An 11,509-nucleotide genomic window follows, 5' to 3' on the forward strand; every position below is an offset into this window, starting at 1 on the left:
TGTGCGTGCGACGAGAGGGAAGGAGCGAGGCGGCAGCAGCAAGCGCGGAGTGGGACAGGTGCACGCGATGCATGACATGGATGGGTGACATGGGTTTAGGCCTGTGTCACGCAGCGTAGGTGAGCGGCATGGGTGGGTCGGTCTGTCCAGACAGACGGACGCATGTGGCGTATTATTATTGTTTTTTTCGAGGGTCGAGCTCAATTATTCGATTCAGCAATGAGTTGCATCTTCTTTTTATTCCATTCGTCTCAGTCTTTCTCCACATCTTACACTTGATGAATTTCATTTCCCAAGAAAGAACACGGCCAGTCGATCCATGAGCGCCATGACCACATCACAGACGGGCTTGAAGTGGAAGAAGACATGGTCCTGGCCCTAGGACTCAAACCACTCGCTTGCCTTGATGGCCTCGTAGTACGCCCTATCCCTCGGTAGCAGGGAGTCTAGTTTCACTGTGTAGACGAGCACCCTCTCGCACAGCAGGTCTCGTAGGTTCGGCGCCGCGGTGGCCAGGGGATTGACCCACATGTCATCCATGCCATCCGTCGGCTTGAGGCACATGACCGCCCATAGCTTCTCCATCATCACTATAGACGCCAGCGCCTCACCGTCAACGGGCTCGCTGCCCCTGAACTCGGCGTGCAGGAGGACCGCGCCCTCGATCTGTGGTTCCGATGACGCGCGTGCGGCGGCCATCATAGCGATGTTGTGGACAATGTTCCCGCCGGCGCTATCGTCGGCTAGGAACACGCGGCGCAAGTCGCCGTGGCATGATAGCCGGGGGTCATCCCCGTTATCGATAGAGGCCGCCCACTTGAGCGCGCGGAAGGAGTCCTTGTAGCCTACCTACCGCAGGTGCTCTAGCGTGAGGCGGTAGTTCATAGAGACGATGAGCAGGCCGGCCTTCATGGCTAGGGCGTTGAGGAAGCGTTGGTAGACTGGAGACGCTGCCAACTAGGTGACGAAGCCACCTCCGTGGAAGTAGACTAGCATCGGGAGCTTCTTGTTGTTGTCGTCATTGGGCGGTGACCCAGTAAACGTAGCCATGTCCGGGAGGTAGAGGCGGACGTTAGGTCGGTGTCCGAATTTTTTATTTTTTTGGCCCTTTTTTGAAAGTTTTTCACAAATATGCCCCTGGAGGTCTGTTTTCAAAATCTGGACCCTAAGTTTAGATTACATGTCTCAGCGCCAAAGGGTTTGGCGCCTAGGTCGGGGGCCACGTCGGCATCAAAGTAGAGCCGGGGGTGACATGGTAGCCAGCTCGACGACGTAGATCTTGGCGCCAAAGATCCTGGCGCCGAGCCGGCCTTACAGGTGGGTCTGTTTCCTTTCTCTCTTCCTTCCTTCCTTTTCCTCTCTTCCTTTCTCTCTCACTCTCTCTCGTGCCCGACACCTCCCGCCGCTGGCGTTGCTCGTCCTTGCCGTCCCCCGCCCCGACCACCGTCATTGTCTCCCGGCCGGCCATGCGCCCGCCCCTTTTACCGGTTCGACGCCCCGTCCCGCGCAGGTTGGTGCGGCCGCGCCCCACTCCCCATCCCCAGGCGCCGCGCGCTGGCCGGTCGTCCCGCCGCCTCGGCTGCCTTGCCCCGCTCGCCTCACCGCGGCTGCTGCGCCCCGCCCACCCCGGCGTCCCCGCCGTGGCCGCCGCGCCCCACCCACGCCGGCCGGCCTGCCCGCTGCGGCGGCCCAGCTGCCTCGCCCCGGTAGGTTGGTAGAGGGGTGCCGTTTGCCGGCCTCCTGTGGCCGCCCGCACCCGCCCACTTGGCCACTCCGATTGCCGGCCGGGTGCACGCGTGGGCGCATGACAGCTTCCCCGCCAGCCGTCTCTGCCTCTTGTCAACCGGCTGCGCCTCCTCTGCACTCGAGGTACATTAGTTTTTAAATTTAGTTATTTAACAATGGTTATTAGTTGGTTAGTGTGGTAGTGATTTAGATAGGTAGAAAGATATTTAGATTGATAGGTTGATTGGTGGATACTTTACATAGTTTGATATATAGTTAGTTACATAGTTATATAGTTAGTAAGATAGTTAGTTAATTAGTTATATACTTAGTTACATAGTTAGTTAGATAGTTACTTGACATAGTTAGTTAGTAGTACTTAACAGTTAGTAGTGAATTGATAGTATCTATTTAGTTAGTTGTTACATATGAGAGACCTTGTATGCTTGTGGCTGATGATCCTTCACTGGTTTCGATGTCACCAAGCCTATCAATGATGTCGCGTATACAGGGCCTCTTACTTGGGTCACGATGCATGCAGCTTTTCCCCATTTCAATGCATAGTATTACTTGACTATAAGCTGTTTCCAACGCTGTGCGTCTCCCTGATGTATCAGATTCCAACCTACTCCTCCAGCCTTCAAGCACCTATCACAGAGATGTGATTAACGTCAGGGGTGCATTGAATTTCATATAATATACCAAATACTCAGCTGATACAGCGAGAATACCATAAAACTGATACTATACTTATAAAAGCAAGAAGTACGCAGTGTAGTAGACAAATAATTCGAAATCATACAGCAGCGTGATTGGGTGACATTAAAGAAAATTGCACTATGCCAGAGGTATATCTTCATCACTCTCCCGATGGTCACGGTGGCTACGCACGCTCAGCAGGCTGCCGTGACCAGTTCATCGCACTCGGCTACCTTGCCTATACGTGTTTTTTTTATCGGGCTTACCTACCTGGTAAGGATGTCGTAAAAGTACATAAACACGAACACCACTAGACAGAGGTAATAGGTCGAAGACATTTTCGATCATCCAGCCATAACTATAATTTAACCATTTTCGTTCTAAGAACCGAAATAAATTAACATTAAACCATACACCTAGGGTTTTCCATTTGATCCACGACAATGAATCCATAACATAACAACGCGCGCTGATGTTATCTTGGTTCTTCCATTTGATCCACGACAATGAATCCATAACATAACAACGTGCGCTGATGTTATCTTGGTTTGCTAGCCTTTTCAAGCCTTGGCATCCTACGGTTGTATAATATAAATATTAAAATTGCATGAAACCCTAAGTAATGACGATTCTTAAGTCGAAAAATCCAACTAATATATACCGAATCGATGTGAAAAAAAAGTAGGAGGGAGCGAGGATATCTTGCTCTCGAAGATCTACGGATCAAATCAAAGTTTTCAAGGTCCAATATGCCAATTCGTGAGGTAGGGCAAAGTGGGGAGAGAAAAAACCCGAGAGGAGGAGAAAGAAGAGAAAAAAAGGCTCGGGCAGGAAGGTTGGGCGCCGGGTTAAAACACCACCTCGGCGCCGAGAACGATGCTAATAACCACAGCGCCAAGCTCGGCGCCAATAACCTTGGCGCCGTGCTGCCTGCCAGGTCAGCATCCACGCTGCCAACGTGACCCCGACCTAAACGCGAAACCCTTTGACGCTGAGACTTGTAAGCTCGGCGCTACAAAAAATAGCGCCGAGTTAAGGATCCAGATTTTAAAATCATACCTCTAACGACATATTTGTGAAAAACTTTAAAAAAAAAAGACAAAAAACAAAAAATTTGGGCCGGCGTCGCTGTCTATAACGACGTCATTGGAGGTGACGCCGGTGGTGGGATCAAAGCCGGCCGGCATGGTTTCGGTGCCCATCAAGCGGTCGATGCGCCGGTTGCTGTAGATGCGGAAGAACCGAGTGTTGAGGATGATGTCGGAGCTCGGATCCATGGCGAAAGGGTGCAGCGGGTGCGTGGGGAGTAGTAACAACAAGGCAGCAAGCTAGAGATCGGATGGGCGAAGGCTCCCAAGTCTTAGAGCATCTCCAAGAGTTTGCTATCTCAACTTGGCATCCATATAATTTTAGCAAAACAAGAAAAAATAGTCTCCAATAGTTTGGCAAAATAACTTGGCATCAATAGCAACTTGGCAAATCTTCCCTCCGCGGGCGCAAATATACGCACGCGTATACGGCTTGGCATCCGGGGCTCTTCGTTTCTTCACGGGGCTCTTCATTCGCTTAGCGGGGCTCTTCGTTCGCTTAGCGAGTCTCTTCGTTTTGTTAACGAGTTTTTTTATTTTACCAAGTCAAAAATACCAAACTTGGAGATGGATTATTTTTTTACTTGACATATAATTTTGGGAGTTAGCAAATCACAAGATTTACTAAGTAAAATTTGACAAACTCTTGGAGCTGCTCGACCCGAGCCAACCAAAGCCAGTTGCAGTCGATATTAAAAGGGTCCGTGGAGATGTCCATGTCCATCGCTGCGGAAGCGGAGAAAATGCCGTGTGGAAATTGCTGACAAGGAAATTTCCGCGAGGAAGGCAAGAGGCTGACGGACACAATGGCAATTGGCAAATGTATACTCCAGTGCCGTATTAGGTAAGCACTTTCGACCCATTGGGCCCGTGCGGACCTAATACTGTGTAGACATCGATGGGCCTCGTTTATAATGTTTCAGCCTACTTTGACTCTTGTACTCTGATAGATGAAAAGCCCATAATTTCATCCCTTCGTTGGCCCATGAGGTATTCTGCCACGGAAGGATGAAGAAAAAAAAAAAGAGGAAAGAGAGTTCCCTTTGTATGTTCCTATAAACAACTACCTCCGTATCAAAATAATTAGTGCACTTCTAGAGTTTAAATTTTTCCGAAATAAGTACGCATCTATATATAAGACAACATAACTCTATTTGTCTTCCTCTACTTTCTCTCTTTCCTTCGCTACTACTACCGTCACATCTGTTACTTAAGTTAACATTATGAGGTCAGTTTTCTTTTACAAATGGTCATTTTGCAGTTGCTTTCCTTTTTCCCCACGTCCTTGGTAAAGTGATGAGTTTTCCGAGTGATTAAAAATGTTGGGAGCATATTTGTTAGCTTTCTTTCCAAAATCTCGATTCGAAAAGATAGAAGGTAATTTATATAAAAAATTATAAATTATTTCTAAATCACCTCAACCACTTTTATACTTTCTTTCTCTTCTATATATTTGTATCAAGAACTTTGTCCTACTTATTATTTTTCTCACATCCTTCTACCTTAGATTGGCCTAATGATATGCGTGCATATTTATCCATGCATGGGGTATATTATTCCAAGTGCCAAAAGATTGAGAGATGGGGTTGGGAGCTGTTGGAGCTGTAAAATCATGGATCGAGATATTGTTTTGGGAACTCTTGGAGATGCTCTAATAGCTGCTAACTTTTAGCAGGAGGATGTTTAGATCCACCTACCAATAGGTGGTTGGATAGTGAGTTAAAGGTGTATATGAGCTATTAGCACCTATTAACAACTCTAAACCTGCTAATAAAACTAATAGTTAGCAGTCCTTCAACTAATAATTAGCAGGTCTGTTTAGACCCACTGATTCTAATTTTAGCTACTAATTTTTAGTGCTAATGAATTAAAACATACCCTTAGATACACTACTGCTAATTTTTAGTTAGCTAGCAATTAGCCCTTTGATTTAAATAGACCCTAAGTAACATATGTGACGCAGGTGATAGTAAAGATCAAAGAGAAGAAAAATTGAAACCATAGCATAAAGATCACAATAATTTTTTTAGAGGTTCATATAAAATTGAGATATTTTCAGCCCGTTCGTTTGGTCGTAAACGATCGTGGATTATAAGCTAGAACAGTATTTTTCTTTCACACCAAACCAGCCAGCAGTAATAATCCACGATCATTTCAGCCGAAACAAACAGACTATTTATGATGGGAGTGTTCGGCTGGTCTTATCAGCCAGCTTATTCGCTGGCTTATAAGCCATGGTACAATATTTTTCTCTCCAAAAAATCAGCCATATAAATCAGTACAGGCAGCTTTACGGCCAGCCAAACAGACCCACGGTATTTATGGAATTGTCTTCATAAGAAGAGAGCAACGATTAGACATGGATTAGGGAGGGAGAGAAACGGGAACGATACATGTGCCGGCTGATGGAGGGATATTTTTTTGAACCATAAGTCCATAAGTCTATCGGATACATAAGCCAATATGTGGATCCAAAATTGTTGGAGACATGTAAAGCGCGTGTTTAGTTTCAACCCAAAATTTCTAAAAAGTGCTATAGTACCATCACATCGAATTTTGCGATACATGCATGGAGCGTTAAATGTAGACGAAAAAAACTACTTGCACAGTTTGGTTGAAAATTGCGAGACGAACGTTTTGAGCCTAATTAGTCCATGATTGAACACTATTTATCAAATAAAAACGAAAGTGCTATAGTAGCTAAATTTTCAACTTTCACCCAACTAAACACGCGCAAAGTAGCACGGTTCAAACAGACATTATAAATTATAATGGCATCATTCCTATATGATGACCAATAGTAGCAGCGGATCAAATTATATATTTATATAATGACGTATATTTAATTTAATTAATAAACCATATTATAAAAAAAAAAGAAAAAAAAGGAGTAAACCCCCACCTTGCTCGCCGCCGAGGCGCCGAGCACAGTGCTGAGACCTTCTCCGGACCGCTCTCCAGTCCCACGTCTCCACGGCCGGCCGTATCGATGAGCTGCCTAGTCACTTCCTGAGCCGCTGCCGTCCACCATGTCGTCGATCCGGCGGCTCGTGCTGCCTGCTGTCCACAAGCTCCGATCCCGCCGCCGCCTCTCCTCCACCTCCTCTCCCACCCCCAACACCCCAAACGCCGCCGCCATCCTCGCCAACCTCCTCCACGGGCACACCCTCTCCACCGCCACGCTGTCCCTCCTCCGCGCATCGCCTGGCCTCGCCTCAGAGCTATACGCCCTCATCGCCGAGCCGTCCCACGCATTCACGCCTGCCTTCCTCGCTACCCTCCACTCCCTCGCGGCCCGCCACCGCATCCCGCCTCCCTCCGCGTCGCTCCTTTCCAAGCTCCTCGCGCGCTTCTCCTCCCCAGCCGACGCCGCAAGCTTCCTCCGCGACTCCCTCGCCGCGGGCGCGCCGGCGCCGGATGTTTCCGCCTTCAACTCCCTCCTTTCCGCGCTCGGCCGCGCTGGCAACCTGCGCGGCATGACGGAGCTGTTCACCTCCATGCGAGAGGCCTCCGTCAAGCCTGATATCGTCACCTATGGGATACTTCTCAACGGGCTCTGCAAGGCAGGCCGCGTGGGGGATGCGCTCATGGTGCTCGACCGAATGTCCAGCCCAGGCTCGGACGTCTGCGCGGATATTGTCATCTTGAACACCGTAGTGGATGGGCTGTGCAAGATTGGCAGGCTGCAGGATGCCATTGTGTTCGTGGATGAGCGGATGAGGCGCGTGCATGGGTGTGCGCCCAACACGGTTACATATAACTGCTTGGCTGATGCGTGTTGTCGAGTGGGGGATATTGGCATGGCTTGCCAAATTGTGGAGAGAATGGAGAAAGAGGGTGTGGCACCGAATGTTATCACGATGAACACAATTGTTGGTGGCTTATGCCGACTTGGGAGGGTTGGTGCTGCACTGGATTTCTTCCGCGAGAAGAGGACAGCTTGGCTGGAGGCCAGGGGCAATGCTGTGACCTATAGCACTTTGGTTAGTGCTTTCCTCCACTGCAACAATGTGGGAATGGCCATGGAGTTGTTCCATGAGATGGCGGAACAAGGGCATCCACCAGATGCAGTCATGTATTTCACCATGATATCTGGATTGACACAAGCAGGGCGGTTGGTGGATGCTTGCACCATTGCGACATCGATGAAGAAGGCAGGATTTAAGTTGGACTCAAAGGCATACAACATTCTGATTGGTGGATTTTGCCGGAAGAAAAGGTTGCATGAGGCCTATGAGTTGCTTGAGGAGATGAAAGGAGCTGGTCTTCAGCCAGATGTGTACACCTACAATACCCTGTTGTCTTGTTTGTGCAAAGCAGGAGATTTCTCAGCTGTGGATGAATTATTGGGGAATATGATTGATGATGGCTGTCAGCCTACTGTGGTCACTTTTGGTACATTGGTACATGGATATTGCAAAGCTGGTAAAACAGATGAGGCATTAAGAATTTTCAGGTCCATGGATGAGGCCAGGATTCAACCCAACACTGTAATATACAATACTCTAATTGACTTCCTCTGCAAGAGCAGAGAAGTTGATGCAGCTATCAAGCTGTTTGATGAGATGAGGGAAAACAATGTGCCTGCAAATGTGACAACCTACAATGCATTGTTGAAAGGTCTTCAAGATAAGAACATGCCAGAGAAGGCTTTTGAACTTATGGACCGGATGAGAGAAGAGAGGTGCACTCCTGATTATGTGACTATGGATGTTCTCATGGAATGGCTGCCTGAAATTGGTGAAACAGAGAGATTAAAATGTTTCATGCAGCAAAGGGATCAAAAGGATAATCATGCCTTACGTGTTTGACCATGAAATGAATTTTGTATCATCATATTAACTAAAGTTGCAATGTCTGTGTTTAATTCATAACTGGAAGATCAATTTGACTTGGCTCAGACGCAAGAATTTGGAAACCATTTTCTAAATCCTAGCTAGCCCTATGAGATGGATTCCTTGGTCAGAATTGGCAGCAACCATAGCCTGTATTGTAGAAGTGTTCGTTCTGTTTTAGGGGGCCGTAAGGCATAATTGATTCAGAGCAGGTTATTTGGCACATATTGTGGCAACTCATAAGGGTATTCTTTTGTTGCCAATCAGGTCTTTGCAAGTTAGGTACTATTTCATTTCCTTTGTTTGGTTTTGTAGATTTATAGCTGTTGAAGAATGTAGAAAAATGGATTTGGAATTCAAGCCTATTAAGTATTAACTCCCCTTATTAGATGACAGTTGAACAGATACCAATGTACCAAGTCATTCTTGACACCACTCTATAAGTCTATATCAAATGATGAAGTCCTTATTCTTCAACAGATAATGTTGAATAATTTTGTCAGAAAAAAGAATAAATGTTAAGGGCATAAGCATATGTAGTTAGGAAAATCATATGCGCCCAGGGGCTGGCACTCTTGTTCTAAAATACCATGTTGTAATGTTTCAAACATCATCACAAAATTCATGTATGTAGTACACCTAAAGTTAAGTGTAGCCGCAACAATTCAGTTTGAAATTCATCTTTGGTGCTGTGATTAAAAAAACAGAAGTGTCACTGTCAGCACATGATGAACAGTGCCAGATTGACTGCTTGTCTAATTTGTTTCTTAGCATCCAGGATGAGTTTCAAACTGAATTGTTGCGGCTATACTTAACTTTAACTACATAAAAGATTTTTGTGATGATTTTTTGAAACATTGCAACATGGTAATTTAGCTAACGAGGGCACTAGGCCCCCTGGGCAACAAATCTGCACTCTATGTAGTTAATGTTTGGAACCCTCTGGCATGAACCTTGGTTAGAACAAAGGCCCTCTTGCAAAGGCTATATTCCATCACTCTATGTAGTTAATGTTTGGAACCCTCTGGCATGAACCTTGGTTAGAACAAAGGCCCTCTTGCAAAGGCTATATTCCATTTTTTAGTTTATATGCTTTCAAGTCTTTTGCCCTCTAAATCTTCTTATATGAATCCAGTATGATTGAATTTGATTTTTCAATTATAGAATCCTTCATATACAGCTCCCTTGACAATTGTAAAAATCTGTATTTAAAGGATGCATGGATGAATCTATTAGTAGAATGTAAATGCATATTGCATTTGAAGTTATTCAGAAAGGCATATTCACCATATTTGAAAGAATAAAGTGTGAATGTTCTCTTACAGGAGAACTGATGTTTGAACAATCCTTCATGCACAACTCTCTTAACTGATAGTGATCATGCAAGAAAGCTTTTGAAATGTGGATTTGAGTATTCTTAGCTTGAGATATGTACTGACTTCTATATTTTGATTGTTACTATGTCTAGCAATAGCATCGTTGAGATTGCTTCTGGCATCTTCTCCATATGCCAAACCATTTATTTTGTACGTATTGCTGATTGTGATTGTCAGTAAAAATATCCTGACAATTTCCTCTATTGCCTTGAAAGATAAAAACGGGGCCTAACCATTGCTAGGTAGATCTAGGAATGTAATTGTCGATTTGGAGTAGTGAGGTTCTTTTTAACCATACTTCAGCCTCATCATCCTTGCTTGCCAATGTCTGTGGTCAGCTTGAGCTGCAAACTTCAGTGACCATATTGAAGAGAATGGCATAACGGAGGTCCTGGTTGCTCCACAATTGCAGTCCTAGAGATGTCGCCTACGCCTGTGCCCTATCACAGAAAGGTAAATTAGTAAATAGTATGAATTAACCTTCTGCTTGCATTGTTAGTTTTGAGATTACATGGACAAATATAGATCAAGGATTAAACTTGTCATCACATAGTGCTGCATCTTTGAATTAGCCTATATTAGCAAACCTTATGTGCAGACTTGCAAGCAGAACTCAGAACTTCTGAACAGTTACAATTTAAGCTCCAATTGGTGTTAGGCCTAATTCAAGAAATTTGAAGAGTGCCATACAAGCAATTTTCTTTTCTGGTTTGTCTACCTTCCAATTGCTGCACATGTGAAGTACCGTAAGAAAATTCTCATGTGGACATTCATAATTACACAACAGTCTTAGCCTTGCAAATGTCAACAAACCAAATAGCCTCGCTATTAGTTTGAGTGCACTTCTAACAAAAAACCACACCTAAGAGTGCCAACTCATATGTCATACCTTCATGCAGTAGTACACAGCTCTCCCTACTATATATATACGTGAGTAAAATCTGTAATTATGTTCAAATGTTGCAAATCCCAGTAGTAACATGTGAATTCATCTTCTACAGGACCTGCAAAAAGGAAAACTCAAGCACCACCAATAACAATTTAAACTGGAGCAGAGATTGAATGTAGATTGAACCCATGGCAAGGCTGTCGGTGGTACCGAATTTTTTATTTTTTAGCCTTTTTTTTGAAAAAAATTCACAAATATGTCCCTGGAGGAAAGATTTCAGAATTTAGACCCTCAGCTCGGTGCCATCGTTGCTGGCGCCGAGCTTACACGTCTCGGTGCCATCGTTGCTGGCGCCGAGCTCTTGGGCTCGAAGCCCGAGCTCTTGGGCTCGAAGCCAACGTGGCGGTGACACCCTGGCGCCAAGCTCGGCGCCGTAGCTCCTGGCGTCGAGCTCGATGCCAGGAGCTACGGCGTCGAGCTTGTGTTTTAAGCCCGGCCCCAACCTTTTTGCCCGAGCCTTCTTCCTTTTCTTTCTCCTCCCTCTCGTGTTTTTTCTTTCCCTACTTCGTCATACCTCACGAATCGACATATTGGATCTTGGAAACTTTGATTTGATCCGTAGATCTTCGAGAGCAAGGTATCCTCGCTCCTCTTCTATTTTTTTTTGTATCAATTCGGTATATATTAGTCGGATTTTTCAACCTAAGAATCGTCATGACTTAGGGTTTCATGCAATTTTTAATATTTGTATTAAACATAGGTAATTGCAGCGCATGTTGTTATATTTTATGGGTTCATTGTTGTGCATAACATTGGAAACCCTAGGTTTAGGGTTTAATGTTAATTGCTTTCAGTTCTTAGAATGAAATTGGTTGTATTGTAGTTATGGTTCTCATT

The 11,509-nt window shown here is 45.3% G+C and overlaps 1 protein-coding gene and 1 pseudogene across 1 annotated transcript; one reads left to right on the top strand and one right to left on the bottom strand.

The window, feature by feature from the left end:
* Positions 1–285: 285 nt before the first annotated feature.
* On the bottom strand, positions 286–3,757 carry LOC136523868 (tuliposide A-converting enzyme 1, chloroplastic-like; annotated as a pseudogene).
* Positions 3,758–6,454: 2,697 nt separating this feature from the next.
* LOC136522808 (pentatricopeptide repeat-containing protein At3g61520, mitochondrial-like) lies at positions 6,455–8,707 on the top strand. Its single transcript, XM_066516611.1, has one exon. The coding sequence runs from the start codon at positions 6,542–6,544 to the stop codon at positions 8,321–8,323; it is 1,782 nt and encodes a 593-aa protein (XP_066372708.1). The 5' UTR covers positions 6,455–6,541; the 3' UTR covers positions 8,324–8,707.
* Positions 8,708–11,509: the final 2,802 nt, after the last annotated feature.

Source organism: Miscanthus floridulus, chromosome 18, assembly GCF_019320115.1.
Source record: "Miscanthus floridulus cultivar M001 chromosome 18, ASM1932011v1, whole genome shotgun sequence".
NCBI lineage: Eukaryota > Viridiplantae > Streptophyta > Magnoliopsida > Poales > Poaceae > Miscanthus > Miscanthus floridulus.

Coding starts and splice junctions, on each gene's coding strand:
- LOC136522808 (XM_066516611.1), top strand. CDS start 6,542: ATGTCGTCGATCCGGCGGCTCGTGCTGCCTGCTGTCCACAAGCTCCGA.